This window comes from Pieris napi, chromosome 15 (assembly GCF_905475465.1).
Source record: "Pieris napi chromosome 15, ilPieNapi1.2, whole genome shotgun sequence".
NCBI classification, from domain to species: domain Eukaryota; kingdom Metazoa; phylum Arthropoda; class Insecta; order Lepidoptera; family Pieridae; genus Pieris; species Pieris napi.
Genome location: NC_062248.1, coordinates 9548390 through 9572355, shown reverse-complemented (window position 1 = coordinate 9572355; position 23966 = coordinate 9548390). Strand labels below are relative to the sequence as shown.

Genomic DNA, 23966 nt, shown 5'->3' with positions numbered 1-23966 from the left:
GTGATAATTTTATCAAAATCCCTCGCCTCGGAAAGAGAAAAAGCGTTGCTTATATTATATAGGTTTACGTTTTGTGCGTGCGGCGGGTGTTTGTTTCCATAAAATTATTAACATATATGTATTTATATATTCCATACAAATTTTCAGATCATTATATGAGGACCAAAGCAAGGCTGACGCAATAGAACAATTAATACTACAATACATAGAGAATTTGTCTAAGTTAGGCACATTTAGTAATGTAGCTGATGAAGTGAAACAACCAGCGAGTGCATTGTTATGGTCTTATTACTTCGCAGCCCAACATTTTGACTTTAAAAAGGATACCGATAAGGCGTTGTATTATATCGATGCAGCTATTGAACATACTCCTACATTAATAGAACTGTTTATAGTTAAAGGAAGGATATTCAAGGTATGTATAGTAGTATAGTATGAAATTTTGAAGTGAAAACTTCTTTAGCATTTAGTATTGTCTTTTATTGACATAACTTTTAGACATAGAAAACCACTTTTTTACACCAGAATTAAGTAAATATCAGAGAAGATTTTGCAGATTAGAGTGTAGTAGGGATGTGACATTGTGCATAAAAAAATCGATAATTTTTTTTCATGAAAAATCGATTAATAAATAATAGATTTTTTTATTAATCGATTTTTTCCTAATTTTTGAATTAATTTCACAACATAAACACACAATTTTTTTTATTTTTCATGGTTTTTTTTAATTAAAAGGAAACAATAAAAATTATAAATACAAATAAACGTTTAAGAATAATCAAAATCGAAATTAACTAAACCTCGTTTTGATAGATTTTAGGTGAAATTTGATAAATGCTGAGTGTATGACTTTTCAGTAGCACATGCAGTATTTTTGTTGTATTTTTAATTGTATGTAGTCTTGTGCTGCTGAATAAATTTATTTCACTTTTAGGTTATAGTTTTATCATCCTTTCGATGTTTTACAAAAAAACAATACATCTTCAAAGAATCGGATTCAATGTATCGCATTGTAAACATCGTTGTATATCGAATATCCCTAATAGTTCGAGGTCCGGGTTATTAAATACCAGACATAATGTCGGGAGGTGGCAGATAAAAAATCGACTATGATTGATTTTCAATTATAAATATAATCGATTAATAATCGATTATTATATAAAAATCGCGTAAAAAAATCGATTTTTACTTTAACTACGATTATTTTTTCACATCCCTAGAATGTAGTACAGGGTACTTTTGATGTTATAATAGGACTGCTATTAAATTACTATTTCTACTAATACCAGGCTTACAAATCTATACTAACATTGTTATATAATATTTCACCTAAAATGTGAAACGCAGGCTATTTTTTGGAAACAAAACTTCCCAAACAATTTTCATAGCTGAAATAAAATACACACTTAGAGGCAAACATTTATTGCAAAATACATATATATTTTGATTACATACACAGTTCATAAAAAACAAAAGAGGATTTAAAAGTATCATACATATATTATTTTAATTCCAGCATGCTGGTGACCCAGTATCAGCATACCAATGCCTGGAGGAAGCTCAAGCGATGGACACAGCAGATCGTTATGTGAACAGCAAGTGTGCGCGGTATATGCTGAGAGCGGGACATGTGAAGCAAGCTGAAGATATGTGCGCCAAATTTACAAGAGAGGGTAGGTTAAAAACTATTTATCACAATATTAGAGTCTGGCTAATGAAATAAGATGCGCGGCAAATTCAATTTTTTTTACACGCTTTATATTAGCTTCACCTGTATGTATGTATGTATGTAACCGACTCCTTCGGACTCGATTTTGACCCACTTTAAACGGACAGATTTAATTCAAACTTATATACACTTATAAATAATCAGCGGCAATATAATAATTGTATAGGTTTATCTCGAAAAAACAATGAAATTTTTTTTAAGTCCACAAAGCAATACGATTAAATTCAGACAACACGTATTGCTGCTAGGACTAAAAAGTGGAAAGTTAAATATAGTTTAAAAAAACTATAAAACACGCTTTTAAAGCACATCAAACTAAAAAGTGAAAAATAATTCCTAATTTAGGCTGAAAATGGTAATGAACAAAAAATACTGGTTTTATTGTGGTATAAAAGCGTGGATATGGCACTTTTTAGTTTGATGTGCTTTAAAAGCGTGTTTTATAGTTTTTTAAACTATATTTATTAGTATGGTATCCCTAAAAGTTTGATATATTTTGTGGATTAAACTTACTTAATACTTGATTTTATTTTATTATTTTTTACATTGATAGTAACTGTATTTCTATAAAATTAAATATTATACGTATTTAGTATTTTACTATTGATACTTAAAATGACTAGCATTGGATGGAAAACTAAAACTATATATAATCAAAATCAGAATCCAAAAAATCAATAAAACTAAGTTTAGGCTATTATACCTGTTTACTGTTCGGAAAAAATATATAATAGAAATAAAAATGAGTAATTGCATGAAGTATCAAGACAATAAATCATACTAACCTAAGAAATTCAATGACATTCTGTGTTGCCATCCAAAAGTTTTCAAATAATTCAATTATTTTCTTTCATTAGCCAGACTAGTTATTTTTAATTAAATTTTAATATTAAAATTTGTGTCTCATAGGGGTGACCAGTTCTAAAAACTTTTTAGCTGGTTTGGGTATTCTATATAGTAGTCAAGCATATATGTTAGTAGGCTTTCCCTGTAAATGGAATGAAATTGTTTTAGAAATGTATTTTAAGCTATTGCATAGATTTTATCGCGGGCTTTGAGTGCGGCGACCGAATCCAGAAATTCCGTAACGAAAAAACCTTACACACGATGACGTAATATAGCTGCGGTAAATACGCGTTAGAGTGGGACAGAACGCATACTGCGCATTCCCGTCTCTCTGACGAGATCGGTGACGTAGCGTGACCGCGGCCGGTGCAGCCGGTACGCGTTAGAGTGAGACAGACTATATAAGCGTTTTAGTCTGAGTCTGGTAGAGTGGTAGATTGAAATAATATCAAAGAAAAACAAATTCTGCATAAATAAAACATAAATAATTATAACTGCATAAGTTGATAAAAAATGCTATGCAATAGCTTTATCGCAACAGTCCCCGAGTGCCACACGTTTTTTTTTTTTAAATTGGGGACATTGAAAGCCGGACATTAACTATTTGTTTATATTAATTCCAGGTGTGCCAGCGACAGAGAATCTAAATGAAATGCAGTGTATGTGGTTCCAAACGGAGGCTGCGGCGGCATACCAAAGGCTTCACCAGTGGGGCGATGCCCTAAAAAAAGCACATGAAGTCGATAGAGTAAGTATTTCAACTTTATCCAGAGTTCACTCGCAGACCATAGTGGAAGAATGGCTTATTACTGCTTCGATGTCCGAACATATTATTTTTCCTTAATTAAATTAATATAATTACTTTATAGAGTAATTTATTTAATACTATACATTTTTAATTGAATATTTGACAAATGAAGTTTGTTTTGATTTTAAATATATATAGTATATAGTACCCTTTATAACACGTTACTCTTATAACGCATTTTCGTATTACGTGATTTCAGTCCTTCGTATAACACGGATATTCCCCCATATAACGCGGTGATTGCACACGTTATATTTATGTACACTGACATTTATAATGATTTGTACGCACATATTTCGTTCATAACATGTTTTTTTTCTTAATATTCGATTTAAATCCCTTTTTACGAGAAAAGTTAAAGGTAAATCATTCGTACATATCGCCTTACATGGGCTTATACAAGCGCGTCATGTGAGAATACTCCTACAACGCGTTTCCTATAACGCGGAAACAAACTACCGTATCGTAGAAGGGATAAAAAAATAAATAAATCAGTGGCGGTACAACCTCTTCAGGTCTTGGCCTCAGATTTCTGAATCTGTTTCATGATCATTTTTAAATCTAATAGGCAAGTAGGTGATCAGCCTCCAGTGCCTGACACACGCCGTCGACATTTTGGGTCTAAGACATGTCGGTTTCCTCACGATGTTTTCCTTCACCGTTCGAGCAAATGTCAAATGCGCGCATAGAAAGAAAGTCCATTGGTGCACAGCCGGGGATCGAACCTACGACCTCAGGTATGAGAGTCGCACGCTGAAGCTACTAGGCCAACACTGCTCCTGGATGGATTGGAAGGGATAACTGTATATATTTATTGTGGATCTCTAAAATGTACTTTATATATTTTAAATGAGATAGTTACGAAACTGCACTGCACTACGATTCCACCCGCGTAATATTATGTCCTTAGTCCTTACATATGAAATTGGCGTTTTGTCGTACTGGCCACTTTTGACCAGAGATATCTCCTCTTTGGTTTGGTATTATGTATTTGGCATTTATAAAATAGAAAACATGAAAGATCGCGTTATTTACGAGTACGAGTTCCACCGTGGCACCAGTGCTGAAGTAACGGCTCGAAGACAAACGCGCTACTGCTTTACATTATTAGGTATATTATCTTAACGTGATGACAACAAATAAATAATAGTTTAAAAAACACGCTTTTAAAGCACATCAAACTAAAAAGTAAAAAATAATTCCTAATTTAGGCTGAACATGGTAATGAACAAAAAATACTGGTTTTATTGTGAAAAAGCGTGGGGCGCTCTGTGCCATATTTTTCGTCTATCGAGCAACCATTTTTTTTCGTTTTGTTCATTACCATTTTCAGCCTAAATTAGGAATTATTTTTTACTTTTTAGTTTGATGTGCTTTAAAAGCGTGTTTTTTAGTTTTTTTAAACTATTTTTTATTTTATAGTTAAATTTTTTAAATTTTTTTTCGGATTATTGCATTGTCATCGATCTTTGACAGGTGCGCAAAGTTTGAATTAAATCTGTTAAAAGTGGGTCAAAATCGAGTCCGAAGGAGTCGGTTACATACATACATACAGGTGAAGCTAATATAAAGCGTGTAAAAATGTTTTTTTCCATACAAAGTCCTAACTAATATTATGGCCACTTTAAGATCACTTTAGTGAAGAAGTGATCTTAAAGTGACATCCTATATCTAAAAGTGATAAAATTTCCAGCACTTCTCCGAGATAATGGAAGACCAATTCGACTTCCACTCCTACTGTATGCGGAAGATGACGTTACGTTCGTATGTCGGTCTGCTCCGCCTCGAAGACGTGTTACGAGCGCATCCGTTCTACTTCAGATGCGCACGCGTCGCCATACAAGTGTATTTGAGACTACACAGCCACCCCCTGGAGGACGCGCCGCAGACTTCAGAGCCAGATACAGGTATGTCATATTAACTAACACTAAAATAAAAAAAAGGGTGCGTGTACTTATGTACGCGCGTAAGAAGTTATACTTCTTTGGCATTATTAAAAATAGTTTTTGATTGCATGCAAATAATTAATTACAATTAAATAATGAAAGACTGGAAAAGGAGTCTTTATAGTCAATAAAGTTCAGTTTACATATTATTCTCTTACGTTAAGTGTAACATAAATTCTATTATTATTCGAATGTTGTTTTTAAATTATGTCCAATGCCGTAGCATCTTCCGCGGGCAACTTCATTCTGTTAATTTTGTGTCACGGTGCGCGCGCATCGTAAAATTTCACTCTCATAAATTTTTCATAACGCGCCTAAAGAAGTATAACCTCAAAAAAATAATTAAGGAAAATTAATTAGACTATTTAAGGCGGAAAACTTATTAAATAAAAAAATATAATTTATTAATTTAGATAACACAGTGCTTAGGGCTAACTCTGACTCCAACGTGTTCTTTTGAACGTCAAAATTGTTTTACAAGATGTGTGTAAGGAGCTTCAACTAACTTGCTTCACACAACATCTATAGTCCTTTATCACGGATTTTACAATAGTTTCGTGGTCGTATATGTCAATCCGATATGTTATACGATAATGTCAGTTTAAACGTTATGACTTCTGATCTTTGTTTTGACCTATGCGTTTGCGACCTTGATTTATTGATAGAGAAGTGATTTCTAATTATATTTCTCATTAAAATAGCACCATTGTACGTTCACACTCCGATGGGTGCTTTAAATGATAGAGGATTTTATTTTTACTCTAAATTAACCACTCGCGTATAATAATAGAATATAAGCGAAATACTAAACTGTTAATTGCTATGTAACGAATGAATAATTTAGGAAATCGCCACGCTTGTAAACCATACATACCTTTCTACCTAGATTCAATAGATTCTAGAATATCAATTTCAAAAATTCTTTATTTTGTTTCGCAAAAATTGCTACATATCCAGTGTACATTATTACCTGGAATGTAACAAACTTACAACTAGACACGTTTTTACAGGTATTTTGCTTTTTTAAAAACTTATAAAATTGATAAAACTAAAGTTATAATGTTTCGAAAGGTTTTAACAATAACAAACTATTTTTAACAATGAGGTAAACTACCTGGTAATTATGCAATCTTTAGATGAGATTTGCATTTTGACATGCCTAGCATTTTGACATGCCTGCATTTTGACATGCCTAATAGTAGATTCTAGAAGTAAATTTGAAAAATTAACCTCCTAGAATGTCCTGAGCCGTTTATATTACAACAAATAATTATCATACTTCAATCGCGTCGCTTCGCCCGGCTTGTGGTGTAACAAAATTGATATTAGATCAAGATCATAATTCAACTCGTAATAAAGTCAAATTTTTATTAAGTAAATTGCTGCTTTATTTTTTTTATCATATTAAATGCCCCTATTTAACATAATCGGTTACTTAATTTTTTTAATGAGTTGTGTTACATTTTGGTAAGTGTTTTTTAAGAATGACCGTCAGTAATCTTGCGACATAATCAGCTCACGGTCATATTTCAATTTGTAAGGTTAATTTAAGTAATTATTCATTGCGTTTGTGCTTCTATTTACTGGATAATTTTATTTAAGTATTAAAGTGACTATCGTTGTCGACTTGACAATTGTAATAGATTATTCTAGTGTTCAGTCTGGTAATTTTTAATTACCAAATTTGATAATATGTAGATAGTTTTAAATGAAACAAATTTTAAATTATTACAAATTTTAATAAATTTATTTCGTAGTCTTTAGAGTTATTACAAATCACAAATATTTGTTTTATACAATTTACAATAACAGTCATTATGCTCGCATTATGTTTATAACAATACTCACACATCACAATTCACAACATACTCGTGAGCGTATCGAAAATACTGACAAACAAATAAATTAACTATTTCTACTCTTGCACCAGTCACTTAACAATAATTTAATAAATAGCTATTAATAATAACGTTCAGTCCGCTAACGTCCGCGAAACACATCGTTTAACACATTAATAATATGGCATTGCGGATGACCGCTAGTCTTTTCGTTCTTACACTACTTAGGACACTTATAAATCACATTTGCGCTTTGTATATACACTACACGTTGAGTTCAGACTAGAGCTTTGGTTTCACCGTCCGTAGCCGGGAGCTCTGTACCTCTCCCTGGCGGCTTGTGCCGCTTGTGGGGTGAGGAAATACACGTGCGCTCCTTCCCCAGGTAGCCTATACCTAATGAGAGATCCCGGTCGACCTTCACCTGCGGCGTTAACAGCCCCAATCCATTCTGCATCAGGATTGATTGACGGTAAAGGCCTTCTGTAGTTGACGTCTGTGTCTCCAACCAACGATGGCCTATTCAGGTCGTACTGTTCACCAGTATACTGAGGCTCTTGTGGTTGTTCTCTATATTGCTGTCCTCTTCGATAATTAGGGTTTGCTATGGGTATAAACTCACTGTCCGGGTGTATAGGCGGTCTTGGGTATCTGTCGTTAACAATTGTGTCTCCTGCAAGAGATGGTGGACTGTGAGGCTCCACAAGTTGTGCGCTTGCTTGTGACGGATGGACTGGTTCACTGTCTGGGTTTACAGGTGGGCGTGGATGTCTATGGTTGACATCAGTGTCTCCATGCAGTGACGGCGGGTTAGGACTTTGAGATTCAACGATTTCATAGGCATATTGAAGGTTTATGTTGTTGTCGATAGGCGTTTTAACTGTTTCAAGGGGTGGAGTAACAGCCAAGCCGTGATCATCCCGATTTCCGTCGTCAAGTTTTTGACCAAATATGTCAAACGTACTTTTTGTGAAGTCATCGATATATCGCTCGTCGTGTTTCGTGTAGTATCCGTTGCTAATTGGATTAGGGGTAGTACTAGGATGTCTATTTACGTGATGAATTGGTTTACCAGTTTGTACCGGAATTTGATTTCTGTTATTGACGGGCAAATTCTCCTTGATTGGCACGTCTTCATAGTCCTCATCTCTTAATTTTGTCTGTGGATAATATCTGGATGATGTTGGGGCTTCTGTGCTTACTTGAATGTTTTCGACTAGGTATTGCTGATAATTCGGAGACGCAGAGGACGGTGTTACTGCATTGAATTCATTATCGCCATTGAATGGTTTGCTGTAGCTGACCATCGGACGGAAAGGTTCAGGATCAAGCTTTGGTGCCCGGAATGTTAATTTTTCGGGTCTTGGCTTGCTTTCATAACTGTATTGATAAACCGGCCGTGATGTGATTGGCTTTTGTTTAGTAGAATGTGGTCGATGTGCTTTTGGTCTTTTTGTTGTGAAGTAGTCAATTGTTTGCTGAATATCGGATATTTGTTGATAAAATGAGTCGGGTCTTGCTTTAGGCTGTGGCACATAAGTAGGTTGTGGACGCGGTTTCTGAATACTGAAGTATTCTTGTGTGAAGGTACGAGTTCCTTCTTTTTGTGGAAATAAAAAGAAAGCATCTCCTTGATCAAAAGTACCGTAAGCAACGCCAACTCCAGACTGGTATTGAGACTCTTGATTAGCGTTTGGTCTAGGTGCATATGAAGCTTGACTGGGTACAGTTTGGTAATAGTATCGGCCATCAAAATTACTTTCTGGAGGTCTCGTCTTAGGTTGCTCGTCAAAGAAGTAAAATGAAGCTACAGCGTTCTCATTTGGCTTTCTGTTATACACGGGTTGTAATTTGGTTGTTGGTATTTCATCGTTTTGAACGTTTGAATAATATGTTCGTAAAGGTACTGCTGGAGTCGAAGAAATGTCATTGATGTGTTCTTCTTCTGGTACTCTGTAGGGTACGTAAGGCTTTTGTGTCGTAGTCGTTTGCTTATTCTCGTATACTTCTGGGTAATCATACACTGAAACTGAAAGTGGTTTCGAAGTAAGTTTTGTCCGTGTTTTGTAGATAGGTTTCTCAGTTTTCGGTCTCGTAATAATTTCTGCTTCATTGTTATAATGTTTAATCGGGTGTCGATTGGGTATAACACGTTGCGTTTTTCTGTATTTAGTTGTAGTTGGAATTTCATTAGCCAACGGTGTTGTTAAAGTTATAGGAGTTTCTGTTGTATTCGGTAACTCTGTGGTCGTAAGTCTGGCTTTGTAATTTCCTCTGAATGTTACAGGTGTTGGTGAAGGGCGTTTTGATGTACTCTTAGTACGTGTATTAGTCGGTGGTGGGCTTTGTGTAGTCCTTATTTCTTTTGTGGCCTTGTCTTCGTCTGGCGCAAAAAAGTCCGGTGGTGGTGGAAGAATTATTCCAGGTACTAAAGGTCCAGCCGGAACGTTACCCTTGTAATCATTGCGATAAGAAAAATTGTAAGGCGGCGGATAGTATATCGAAGGGTCGTCTTCGTCGTACAGGTCTGACTGGTTGCTCGGTGGTGGTAGAAAGGCGGCGCCCGGAGGAAAACCTTCTGGAAAAGAGCCGTTCATGGATGCAGGGAAAGGGAATGCCCCTTCGCTCGCATTCCCGGGAAGGAATGGGAACGGAGGACCTGGCAACGACGCTCCCCCGGAAGTAGTGTTTCCTTGATTATAACTCGGGGAGTCGAACGTTCCTGGTGGATAAAGGAATGACGGTGGCGGTAGAGAGCCTTCGCTTTCTCCCGTAGGGAAGGGAGGGAAAATGGGCGCAGGGACACTGCCGTTAGGCGTAAGGAAGACGAGCGGACCGTTGTCGGAGAGACGTACGGGAAAGGGCGGTGGAACTTTTGGTTTGTTTGGTAGTTTTACTTGCCTTCTAGGCGCCTCGTAGTTGTCTATGGGTGGCCATACTTTTTGTTCTGGTTCATTTGTACGCTCAGGGAATGATCCCCCTTTTATCACTAATAGATGATCTTCTGCGAGCCAAATTTCATCTTTCTTAAGACCTCCTAAGCTTTGTAAATTGTCTTTCGATCTAGTCTCAGTGTTTGGCTCGTAACTTAATATTCCTGGTCGTTTCGGCGTCTTTGAAAATAATTCATTCTGAATTAATCCATATTTTCCTTCAGCCACCTGATCAGACAATGTTTTCTTATCTTCGTCAACTTCCTTTATCTTTTTAGTTTCTTTGCCCTCACCGGCGCTAGACATTAGCATGCCATCGTCCCAAATACCTTGGTTCCAGCCGACATTGCCGCCCGGCTGGTCCGGCGCGATTACGCTTGCGAACTTCCCACTTTCACTCTTTTCATTGAAAATAATGGAATTTTTCGGGCTTCCATGATCCTTTTCAGGTTTAATCTTTATATGTCCACCGATAAGACGTTTGATCGTCCTTTGTGATTCTGCAGTCTGTGAATCTGATGCGGACGCCAGCGAACGCTGATCGCGCACGAACGAGTCAGGCGGCAATACATATGTCGGCACAAGGACGCTGCAACACACTGTGCAGCACGTCAGCGCTAACGTCAGCACTAACGCCGCCCCTCTCACCATCTGAAAACAAGTACATAACACGTTAATAACCCACACTTGAAGCACACAAAACAATATCGCCTTAAATATAAACTTATCTAAGTTAATTTGTTAATTGAACGCGCGGTTCTCGGTCATGAACGCGCTAAGTGAAAGGATTAGTGGAGACAAAAACCTCAGCTAGTAGTTGGAGCACTGAAGTGCGGCGCGCGACCACTCGCCTTTTTATAAATTCGTGAAGTGCCCACCTCCGACCCTGCTGGCATTGAGAATCAAGCGTTTAATTTGGAAATTAACAAGTAACAAGCCAGACAGGAAGGCCGTTGGCGACACAATTGTTTTAATTTCAGCCGCGAATCGCATTCACATTAATTCATCGATTGCATTCTTGCGTCGTAAACTTTACAATTGTATTTTACTTGGCAATGCAGATACTTACGATTATGAAACATCGATTAAAAAGGAGTAACTCTGTACACACATTAGATTGAATATGAAAGTCTTTCAAAACTAATCTCGGCTTGATTAATCTTTAATGGGTTTATTGACAATAGTAAAAAGTGTAATAAGTAAAGTTGTTAGGCGCGCCTTATTCAGCGATTTTGCATGGATAAGGCGAACTAAATTTGTGTTTTGGTATGCACTAATGTAATAATAACGTAGCAGGGCGTATACCGACTCTATTAACATTTTAATGTTCCTTTGAAACTGTTATCGAATCGCAGTAGGTTGCCGTGGCCTTTAGTTTTTATTATTACACGAAGCAAGCTTGGATATTTTAATGTGAATGGGTCGTTCACGTAAATTTACGGATACAAGACTCATGGTGTCCTTGTTATAGTTTTTGTTCCAATTTCATTTGCCCGGCAATAGTGAGGTTCATATGGAATGTTTAGCAATATCCACGGCAAAGTTCACAGCAGAAGTTTGACATTTTGTAGGACTCATCTTGTAAATCCTTTCAACACCAGTTAACCTTGTATAACGCGATTGTTTTGTGACTATTCGTTGAAAATGTAATGGAGTATTGAAAGTTTTTGACATTTTTCTGACAAGTCGAAAAGCCTTGAACACAACCTTTGTATTTTTTTATTATTTGATATACTCTTTATATTTTTTTTATTGTTAATTAATTACTTAAGATGTCATGTGGAACATGGTGTAATGGTTGCAGCTCCTTACAAACATTTTGTAAAACAAAAAACTTGGCGATTAAAAAGTGGCGGAGAGTTTCTTCTTGTCCGTTCTACGCCCTTGAATTGAGAACTGGCGGTAAATGTAAAAGTAGAAGCATTTAATGTCTATTTCTTTATTGACGTACATAAGTGTACATTGTGTTACCTAAATGATTATGAATTTGAGGTTGTGAAAGGGTGATGATGCTACGTTTTCATATATAATCAATAGAAATCAATTAATAAAAGACCCTTATATAATTTGATGGTTATGCAACCACTTAACAAATTTGAATGCACGTCGCTTGGTTGACAAGATTTAACAGATACAGATCTGTATCGTGGCCTTGTCATGCGAGGTGCCTGATTTTTTGCGGTCACCGCAAAATGTGAATTTAAATTCTGGTCGTTAGGGACAGACGCTTTCTGTTTCGCCCTCGATATTCAACTTTAATAGGTTTTTATATAACTTTGATATAAGAGAACCTTTTGAGTTAATAAACTTGTGATAGTGAATATAAGTGCAAGTGCGGTATCTCGGGCCCACGAACATTATTCTATAGGCTAGATTGTAATTCATGTAAAGTCGCACTCTTTTTTGTGAACTATATTGTAGGAAAAAATATATAACCTTGATATGGAAATACGTTAATACCAAAACATCAAATTGCATATGAAGTCTTTCTACTTTCCTATTAACAACAAAAGATTTCTTACAAACGGAATTTGAGATTTATATATAGCTATTGTGAAACAGTAACGTGATAATTTGTATTCAGTACTTGTCGATTACAACTTTCCAATGGCCTTTTGTTAGCCAAATTTGGCTGTCAGGATATTTTAAAACGCTTTGGAAATCCCGGTTTATTCTACCTTATTATTCTCTAGTCTTGCCAACGACCTCGTCTATAGGGCAACGATAAATAGATTATGTTTTGTAAGGTCTATATATATTTTATACACAGAATTTAGTCAGTTCAATATACAAAAAATCACTAATATCGGAATATAATTTATCAACAGGTTGACGTTCGTAAGCACGCATTGAAGGTTCTTAGTGGCAATTTACGTAATTAAAGGCAGGGTCTCAACAAATCGTTACCTACGCATAATTACATACATCGATCTCCTTGAAGTTGCGGAAAGAGCGCGTGTTTTTAATGTCTTAGGTATAAGTTAATCAGGTATGTTACCGCCAGCGGCGATGCACGTGGACAAGTTGTGGCAACCGTAAGTCGTGTAAGTGATTTCGTAACAAAATAAATCGAGGTTCAATGAATTGGACTTGATATGATACGCCATTGTCGCAGCTTTCGAAATTGTAGCAAATATTACTTGAATTTATTAGAAACGACTGTAACTATCGGTGTCTATAAAGAAATCAATCATTATTGACGGGATATATATTGGTAATTACCTCCGTTGGTAATTATTTTCCGTAGAAATAAATTTAATTCGCAATACAGTGAACACGAATTGATTTAATGTTGATTGCCGCGATAACGCAGTACTGGGAAGTTTTCTCTCTTGTTCTAGAACTTATTAGTATTGTATATACAATAAAAACAATGTGTTTTAACATTCAGAATTAATCGTATTACGATTTGTTTTTGTTATTGTATAATGCTAATAGTGTCACGGTTTTCATTGCGATTGTCGCCTTCGGTCAAGGCGAAATACCATCCTATAACTTGTTTACTATTGCACCTTCAAGCCGGCCTAGGTCTTATGTCATGTAGTTGTTTCCCATTATGTTCCCTTAGATGTGGAGATAATAGAAACTGTTGTTTATCGCACAGCCTTGTGTTTAATGTGAGAATTCTCGTAGTTATCAACTCCAGACTTGAATTATGTGTGCTATTTTGTGAATACATTTCGAAATTGTGGCTTATTTGAATTGATTGCCTATTTGTTTATGCTATTACATTATTTGTATATAAATAGGAAGTACCGGTTAAAGGTCATTTAAAATATCGACATTAATTTTTACGGTTAAATCTCGAGCACGCGCCTCTCACCGGCCGTGTAGCAAAGTGGTTTGAAGTATTTGTCGTATACTCTATTGTTAATGATTAACTTAAACTTTCAGGGTTACATAGTTTCGTAAGCTTTCCGCACTGTGTTGTTTAACCTTCGTCCATTTTATTTGAGGAAATTTTGTAACGCCGAAAATATGCAAAACGTGCTTAAATGTTTTTTTTATAATGGGGAAGTGGAGCGGTCGTTGACGCAAACTTTACCATTTTTGGATGGATTTCATTTATCGTGAGTAACTTGGGTCGCAATATTAATGGGTTATACGTTCGATGCACCGCCGCACGATGGCTTCTATAGTACGTGCTATGGTTTTGTAATAAATGCACGCTTTCTTTTCTTTGTTTGTTTGCGACTTTCATGATTCTTTGTTTCGTAATTTCGCAGAGTGGCCACGGTTAAGTTATTGTATGTAATCTTCCGTGTAATGGTTTGTTGTTCTCCTTTATGTCGTACGCCCGTAATTGCTGTTACGGCATCTAGAGATTTTCGTGCTTTTCACATAGGTGTATTGTTGCATAACGTTATTCGGTCTCATTTACGTGACCAATTATGTGACTTTAATTGCAAAAAATAATTCAATTTTGTTCTGTTACAGGTAAGGATTTTTGTTCCAAATCGGTAAGTGCTAATTACTATACAATATTGCAATGTCTGATCGCGAAGATTCAATGTGGAAAACGGCAATTAGTTGATTTTAGATAATAGTGTTAGATACAACGTTGTTAAATACAAGCACTTTTGCAATGAGTTTCAAAATTTTTTCAACGCTTTGGGCGTTACCATTCATGTTTTTCGGAGCGTGGCGCATAGGCAACCTTAAATTGCACCCAAGTCCTTCGTTATACGAAAGCTAAAGTAAACATTTTGTAATTGCGACCACCAGGTCCGAATGGCCATTATTTTTGATTGTATCTCTAGTTAATTACGTTCAAGGAGACATAAACTAGACCTGTTAGTTTGACGAACGTAAATGATGAGAAATTAGTCTATTGTCTGTAGGAGAACCGGTGACAATTGCGTTGCTACACACGTATCTTATTCTTTGGATTTTCACAGACCTTGCGTTTGTAGCGTTGTAGTCTGTTGGGTTTCGATAACGCGTCCATCACGACGCGAGCCGGATTCACTTTTTATGCTGATTTATGTATGACGTGATTTTGGATTATCAGCCGTAAAAGGACTTACAAATCGTTTGCATTGTTTTGCATAGTACAGTAAAATTATCTGAAACTCGTTAAATTGGTCACGCGGTAGGAAAGACGGTAACTCGAACATTTTATAATTGTTATCTCGAACAATTGTTTTAGCGTTAGCACGTTCTTTATCTGCTTTATTTAATTGTGTTAATAGAAATTAATCTCGTAATGGTAAGAGAAACTAATACAGAAATGTACGGGTCGTTTTCAATCTTCTTAAACCAGTTAACCTTCTATTAATATCTATAAATTCCTTTTAAAGTTCTGAATCATAGTTGTCTACAGTTTATGACGAAGAAGGTTGTGATGACAATTAAGGCTGGCGCAGGTGACTGTTGTGTCATCAAGTGCATTACCATAATTGGGAAGGCGACATTCTATGATCTTTGCACTACCCTTTATATTTTGCAAGACCTTATTAAGTTAATTTGTTAACATTAATAATTGTTCTTACACATTTTAACCTTCAAACGAATTTTATTAGCGATTTTGTTCACTGGTTTTAATGACCCAGTTACTTTTATGAATAATTGTAATTTGTAAACTAGCTTATATTGTGGAAACACTAAATGTCTCACGTTTTATAACGACATCCGCGTTTGAAATTTATTTTTATTTGTGAATATTTAAATTTCAACACTTCCTAATGCGAAATAATAATTGTACGAATATTTGATATCTATACGGTTTGTGATGCAATATTTTTGTACTACTTTCGTTGATCTGTCGTTTCATCTTGTCGATAGCGAATGCATACCTTAAAGTTTTGTACGTGTTGTGATTCGTAGTTTTGTCTATAATACATAACTGACAGTTGATTGATTGATACTGTTGATACTATAGTACTATAGCCTCTGACAAAGATGGTCAATAGCTGCAGCAGGTAAACCCGTAAAATGTAATATTGTGAAAAGGCAAATAAATTTTATTATTATTATTACTTTAGCTTAGGATTGCATGAATCGATCTTGGTTCACTGTTCTTACCGTATTTAATGTTGCTTTTTGACGAATTATTTAAATGGATTTCGGGAGGTTTAACAATTTGATAGATACGTATAACTGTTTACGGATTATTCCGGTGGTGGACAAAATGATAGGAACTATGTACGCGTTTAATATTTTAAAACAATTCTTATTGTTGACAGAACAAAATATTTCAAGTCGCTCACGATCGTATGTAACTTAAAACGGATACAAATTTGATAAAAACTTCTTATTGTAGCCGAAGATGATGCGGGCGTTTAGTTTTTATAAGTACCGCTACGCGGATGTTATTATAGCATTGTGTCGTCGCTTGTTTTTTGTATATAATAAATTCCATTCGATCAGGATTTGTTATCGGAATTACCTGAATTTTATTAGTGTTACGTATTACGTGTTTTTCTCGACAGTTAAAGCCGCGACCTTGTTCGCACATACGCTGTGATGAAAAACCAATGCATGTCAATATTTAACGTGACATGTTCTCGTGTATTAAATCTATAGTATATTTCTTGTTTATTACAAAAACGTACGTAACTTATATTTGATTTATTTGGTAGATTTTACAGTCTGCAATTTAACATATTCCAAGAATTCTTGTTCAAATGATAACTATCCTTGCGCAATGAGTCAAAAACACTTTGTTTGCATTTTCTCACAGGTGTTTCTTTTATACGTTCGTCATTGAGTCGCCTATGCCTAAGAGGTCTGTGAAACTTCATAATATTAAAGTCGCTATATTGTTTGTAATTTACATTGTTAACACTTAATTCCGTGTGATCTGGGTCGGGGGGGTTGCAACTCTTATCATAATAAAAAACACAGGCTTACTTTAACTGATAACGGTTGAGGCTGCGACGATTATACACTTTGATGCCTTAGCACATAACAGTCACTTCACAAATTGTTTTCACTTGCGTTTGGACACTGGCACATGCTGGGAGCAACTGGGATGCTTGTGGTGTCCGAGGGTCACAGGTTGTGGGGGGGTGAACGTGTGTTCGTCGTGTCGCGCGGCTCATGAGTGGCCGCGGTGGTAGGGGCGCGAGAGTAAATACGGCGCGGTAGACGCGTGCGCACAATACGCACACAAATAAACATCTACGGCCGCGCGACGCACACAGGATCATAAGATCCTGGTGCTACAGATAAGGATTTTGTTTGATTAACGGTTGCATTTGCGGAGCTGATTCGATATTTATAATGATTCTATATTTAGTTATTGATATTATATTATTGTTTCCCGTAATCGAAAATAATATTTTTTAAATATTTTTATTTGAATATTAGCGTCCGATCGCCCTGATTCATTTGTTCCGTGTCAACGACTTGTGTCCTTGGAAGGCATTCGTAGCAGAGTTATTTTTAAACATTCTTCAAAAATGCAATTTTTTTTTAAACTTATGGAAGTTGAGTTTTTAGAATATTTGAGACATTCTTCAAATAGTCGTGATTCCTCTGCGTCCTTGTGTTGACTAATTTTAGTTTTCAGTAAGTAGAACAAATTATTTTTGATTTTATTAGTCATTTAGTTTACTCACTGTGAATGAGCTATTTATACCTACTTCCTCTGACTAAGGTCAATTGTAAGAAATAGTACGGATGGATTAATTTTTATATTTCGTGAATATATATGTAGTCTATTTTTAACTTCAAAAAACCATAGGTTTTTAGGATTACACGTCATATAGATAATTTGACGTGTAATCCTTTATATATTATTTAAAGAAGTATATTCTCAAATTAATAACCTTATTTTTTCTTTGTATATACACGGTTCTTTGAATTCATTACCGCGCCATAGAATTGTAGTCGAATTTTTATTTTAATGTTCGATTAAAGTAGGTTTATGGTGTTGTAAAAAAATCTTCAATCGTATATTAACTGTAATGGTAGATATTAGGTATATTCAACTCTGCTATGGAATTATACGATGCTAAACGACTTGTTTAAATGGCACTTTATAAGTTAACTAATAAAAGTTCTGCTTCATGTCCGTTCCTATACTTTAAAACCGACCGACCGATACGCGACCCACGAAAAAGCCAGAAAGTTAGGTAAAAAAGTCTAGCGTCACTGTAAGATTATAAATATGTTCATAGCGTGCTATTTTTATTCCTATATGTATTATTTTTCAACTGCGACCCCCCCACTTGAGGAACGATGTAAGAAATAGTTAGTCTTTTTGTAAATATTTTGATCTATTACTGTTGATGTTGTGTTGTTTTTTTCTACGTGTATGTATTGTTTTGTGTATGATATAAATGTAAGTAACCGCATTGGAGTAATATGTAATGGTAATTTAGTTTGTTAAGTAAATATTACACGGAATTCCATATTGAAAATACAGATGTTTTCCAATTAAAAAATTCTTTGATCTCTCAGGACTGGATTATTTTGAATGTCATCGACACCAGTCGTCCTCCAAAGGTCGCGGAGTCGATTTGCATAACTCTATACGAAATTCAACAGGCACTCGCTTATGTCTTTGCTTGTGTTTGTGTGTTTACCTCGCAATCCATGGTGCGTTTAATACCGATATTAATAATTGTTTCATGATTACTTAATTGAGAGATACGTTGTCATTCATTGTACTAAATTAAATTTGTAGCTGGCTTTGAAAGCGAACTTATTACTAAAACAGCGGCTCATTTGATAGATAAATATTAATTTATACCTATTTATTTATCGAAGATACCAACCTCCAACTATTCAAAGTTAGTAGAGTGTACTCCTCCCTCAAAAGCCAACAACGCACCCGCAAAAAATGGGTGTCATGGGTAACGATGACTGCACTTTATAAACGTCCCGTAGGCTCGTTTGCCCCCCTATTATATATATTTTAAAGAAAAAAAATCTTCTCACCCCATAACTTAATGCAACCTTTGGAGTGATGTTATGTAATAAATAACATATAATTTAATATATATTTTGTTACCGTAGTGTTTAACGGTTATATATTTAAATCTAGAATTATAAAGTTCACTGTATATAATAGATCATGTTTGTCTTGTAACTTTAATTTATTTAGAAGCAATTTATATGTGTATAATACAATAATGTGTTAAGCTATACATAATTGTAGTATATTACTTATCGTATGCTGAACAAAGCCTTAGAATAATCCCGGATCTGATGTACCAATTTGAGCGGAATGCGGTTGGGATTGCCCCACAATGTGGTGATGAGGTTATCGCACCGATGCGTTTTTTTGTTTACAACGGAACTGGTTATATATGTTACGCAATGAAATTTTAATTTAGTGAGAAATAATAATTGACAATCGTAATATGTTCCCATATGTTATTACTACATCTTGTATATGTTTATGAAACGTTTATTGTTTTGTTAGATTTTTGCTAAAATAATAATTGATATACTATTCCTTCTCTTAAGAGACATAGGTATAAAATTACCATAATATACCTTAACATAAGATACATTTCTCCGTTTTATCTTATGAAACTATACGTTAATTTGTGTACATGAATATATAATTTACGATTAGTAAATTAGGTATAGAAACCGCGTTTTCAATAGCTTGTTCGTGTATATCTATGAATTTTGGTGAGAATAGAAAATCATACTGTTTTATGAAGATAATGCCAAAATAGAAAGCATTAGGTTTGAAGTTATTTGCCGCGGTTTTTGCTGTGTTTTCACAGCAATAATATACAATAACTTTGCACGTGAAAGTGTTACCGACAGATGTTGTTAAATGTTAATGCTCAAATCTAAGAAAAGTGTTTTTTGGTGTAAAGTTGGAAGATGACTCAATTATTTGTCTCGATGGTGACGCGATATTTACATCTAATTTGTATTGAACACGTAATTGTCTAAGCAAATATTAAGTACTTTTTCGTCGTTATAGCTGTATTTTATGATTTGACTAGCTGACCCGGAGACTTCGTACCGCCTAACATGACAGTTAAGAAATCCATTTTGTTTTGGAAATAGATTTTTTTAAATATTATTTTGTTTTCGTCAATTTTTTGAACAAACTCCACAACTGAGCGTTTTTTGAGGCAGTTTTTGCACAGCCAGGGATCGAACTTACGATCTCAGGGATGAGAGTAGCACGCTGATGACACTAGGATAAGAGTGCTCTTGTTTATATATTTATATAGTGTTGCATATGTAGGCCTAATTCTTTGCATAGTCATTCAGTCACCGTTCGTCCAGACGGTGGAGTTTCACACCCTCGTTGTTGACATCCCTAAGTGCACTACATGATATTTCGTCGTTTCTTCAGAAATGGAGGAGTGGACCTCCTTAAAAAATAAAAAATGTTTATTATGGAATATAGGATCGTTTGACATCCATACTCATCGGCAAAGACAGAGGGTCGAGAGAAAAACTCTCGGTAATCTTTTAAAATAGCAAATCATCATACTAAGTGACTATGTCAAACAACACTCATTTTCAAACAAATATCGCAAATTAATCAGATCTAGCACTAGTCCCAGGCCCTTTTATCAACTAGATAATCGATTTCTCCCTTCAATCTTTCCTAAACAGTAAAACATGGGTTCATTCAAGCGGCTAAGTAGGCATCTCCTGGCGTCGAATCCGCTAGGCCGCATCTCATTTAACATCAGAATATTATGCCAGCGCTGTATAAAATGTGCTGTTTTTGCTAATCATAACTTAACTTTATTGAAATATAGCTAAGTGTGGATTTCAACATGAGGAATTAGGGTGAGATTCACATCAAAGTATGTCAAATCTAATACGTTTTTGACATACGAGTGTCATAACTAGTCTGGACTTTGAATCTGTGGGTTACTTTCGTCCTTATAAGCACAGATACAGATATTTGACTTTAATCCTGTATTATTTTATTGGTGCCGTGTTTTTGGTGTCGCGTCATACCGCATTCCACGACACGATGGCGCTACAACGTGGCGAACTCGCAACACGCGTGATTTCCCGCTTTTTGTTATAATCCGACTGATTAATTGAAATATTTGTTAATACGTATAAAAAATTGATATGAAAATTTAATATTAGAGATCTCTGCTATTACGCGTGCTATTTTAAACCCAAGGTGGGTTCGAAGCCTGGCTGAAAGCAATGCTGGATTTTGAGGTCTGGATGCCTCGTGGCAACAAAGGAGTTTCCATATTATTTTCCGAATAAAATAGTCATTTTTTTTTCAGTTCCAACAAATAATTTAGTGTGAAACCAAGTATAGATTCTCTTTAAAGTCTCTAGTATGGCTATATATCCATCCCCTAAATCTGGGGCTGGCTTTATTTCTTGGGATTCTATCAGATAATTTATGATAATTTATATACCTACTTAAGAAATACAAATATATATAAGCCGAAGAAGGGAATACACATTTTCATATACAAGTTTCACAGTTGACAGCGATTAATGAAAACAGAAAAAATACCCTTTTTGAGAATACTTTATAGAGACTTAAAGATTTTGGTTTCATTTTTCCTCTGGTTAAAAAAAATCAACGGTTATCAAACGTGTCAAAACTTTTGGAATGAGGAAAAGTTAAACAATTGTGTTGCGTAAATCGATAAAGAATACAGATGTTGACCAAGTTATGGTGTTTAGGTAACTGCGCAATCACGTTAACATAACAAAAAATAACTAAGTATATAAGTTTATTGTTAAAGTTTAAATTGCGTTATTCTGGGTTATTTTATTTTTAAAATTATATAACTGACCGCTAGTTTGATTAAAACTTTTATATATAAATAGATAAAGTCTTAACTACACGATCGTGTACTTAATAACTTTTTTCTACACTCATGTACTATATGATAATGGTGTTCAACAAGAACCAAATTCGAGAAAAATATTGTATAATTGTAAATATTTATTTATATCATCACGCATTTTTCCCAAAGTTGTCCTACGGTCCAGACATAGCTCTCTCGCTTTTTCCACTTTCATGACCGATCCTTGTCCCTTCTCTAGTACCTGCTGGATATGCTCCAGGTACGACAAGGAATACCCAATCCAAATTTCACCTATAATTGATTTCAGATTTTAAACTAAAACGTCATTTAAACATATATTTTTCATATAAAGAAGAGTATATATGATTTTAAAAGATTAATCTGATTGTAGGTGACAAAGATTAAAATCAGTTCAAGGATCCGGGTTGCGATGCGCAGGCGCCGGACGACCGGCGCGGCGTCTGCTGAATTAAATTATGCAATTAATTTCGATGTGTTTTGGGTATGCCTTATTTATTGACGCTAAGCTGTGATTTCAGTTCGATGCTACCGAGAATTCTAATAAACAAACATTGTTTTTTTACACTAATATGAATAGATTGTGATATTGAGCACTAGGCTATAGTGGTTTGAGCGTGTGAACCATCCCTAAGATTGTAAGCTCAAACCCCTGAGTAGATAATATATTTTTATTTTTATGTGCGCATGTAACTACACGTACGATTAAGGATAATATCGTGAGAGAACCGGCATGCCTTACACATAAGTGGACGCATATGTAAGTCACAAAAGGCTGATCACCTACTTGCCTATTAGAAAAAAAAAAACAACGAAAAAAATACCAACATTAAGGGTCATAGCGCTAATGGCTTTCTTATTTGTTTGATTTTAACAGTCTCGGCGCTTATAACATAAAAGTCAGCCCACTCACAAGTACATCACTTCTAGTACAGCTTCTATCTCTCTCATTGATAGTATATAAGTTAAGCACATTCTAGCCCGTACCCCAGCGAAATATTATTTTATTATATTAAATCTTTCTTTGTTAGAAATTATGAAATTAGTAATGTGTGCGTAGGTAGGTAATAATGATTATATAAGTAATGTTAGCTCAAATGACACCAGTAATTACGTGGTTCGAAAGTTCAGATCAAATATTACATATGAGTAAAATGTCGTGAACTCTGTAGGTTTTTAAGAGAACTTATTACTTCAGCGTTATATCAATAATCACATTGAGTTATTTATGGCCCAACAAGTCCATTATGCTTAAAATAATTGCAATTTATTCAATCCTGATAGCTTTTTCATCTGGAGTAACGTAAAAGTAGTAAGAAAGGGTCATGGCGGTCATGACATCTCTTTTAGGCCTAGACAAGCTTTATTATAAATTTTTGATTGGTAATGTTATTATAAAAAAATTTTTTTTTTGTGATTATTGACTTATATTAATAAGTCAGAATATGATGAATGCAATTTTATTACTTTACAGGACAAGCAATTAAATTAAGAAATCTTGAAGCCACAATATGAAACACTCGTTATATGAATGAATGTACTTCTCATTGTCGGATCTATGATCCACAGATTTAAAAATGTTTCAAATTGATTACTTGTAACACAAAATAGTGTTTACGACTTACACTGGTATTATCTTATGTAGGGGATCCAAATTTTTGAATTTATTGAGACCTCTATTTATTTGCGAATTTTGACTTTGCAGTGAATGGCCTTGATGATCAAAACCTTAATGTTTGATTGCAATAATAAAAAAGAGCAGGGTCGTAGGTTCGATTCCCAGCTTTCCACCAATGGACTTTATTTCTATGTGCATTTAACATTGGCTCGAATGGTGAAGGAAAACATCGTGAGGAAACCAAATTGCTTTCGACCCAAAATTCGACGGCGTATTTTTTTTATAGAACAGAGGGCAAACGGGCAGGAGGCTCAGCTGATGTTAAGTGATACCGCTGCCCGTGGACAATCTATGCCAGTGGGCTCGCGAGTGCGTGGTTGGCCTTTTAAGAATTGGCACGCTCTTTTCTTGAAGGCACAGGAGGCTGTTACTTACCTATTAGATTAATTGTGAAACAGATACAAAAATATGAGACCCAGACCTAAAAAGGTAGTAGAGCCTTTTTTGTTT

At 35.2% G+C, this 23966-nt stretch overlaps 2 protein-coding genes across 3 annotated transcripts in view; one reads left to right on the top strand and one right to left on the bottom strand.

The window, feature by feature from the left end:
* LOC125056677 (N-alpha-acetyltransferase 15, NatA auxiliary subunit) overlaps window positions 1-23966 on the top strand; it is a 99467-nt gene that overhangs the window by 3516 nt on the left and 71985 nt on the right. The window contains exons 7-10 of the mRNA XM_047659934.1: window positions 148-415; window positions 1517-1673; window positions 3199-3323; window positions 5077-5290. Of these exons, the coding sequence (XP_047515890.1) occupies window positions 148-415; window positions 1517-1673; window positions 3199-3323; window positions 5077-5290 (764 nt within the window). The remainder of the gene's footprint in view (window positions 1-147; window positions 416-1516; window positions 1674-3198; window positions 3324-5076; window positions 5291-23966) is intronic.
* Window positions 7048-17165, bottom strand: LOC125056676. Of its 2 annotated transcripts, XM_047659933.1 has the most exons (3): window positions 16953-17165; window positions 10069-10751; window positions 9531-9745 (listed from the first exon to the last, which is right to left on the bottom strand). In XM_047659933.1, the coding sequence occupies exons 2-3, from the start codon at window positions 10749-10751 to the stop codon at window positions 9628-9630; spliced, it is 801 nt and encodes a 266-aa protein (XP_047515889.1). In that variant the 5' UTR covers window positions 16953-17165; the 3' UTR covers window positions 9531-9627. The 2 variants fall into 2 exon arrangements, with proteins under 2 accessions (XP_047515888.1, XP_047515889.1); XM_047659932.1 differs by having other exon boundaries at window positions 7048-10751; window positions 16953-17154.

Bases quoted from the DNA above. Each gene is read 5' to 3' on its own strand.
- LOC125056676 (XM_047659932.1), bottom strand. From the start codon at position 10,751: ATGGTGAGAGGGGCGGCGTTAGTGCTGACGTTAGCGCTGACGTGCTGC.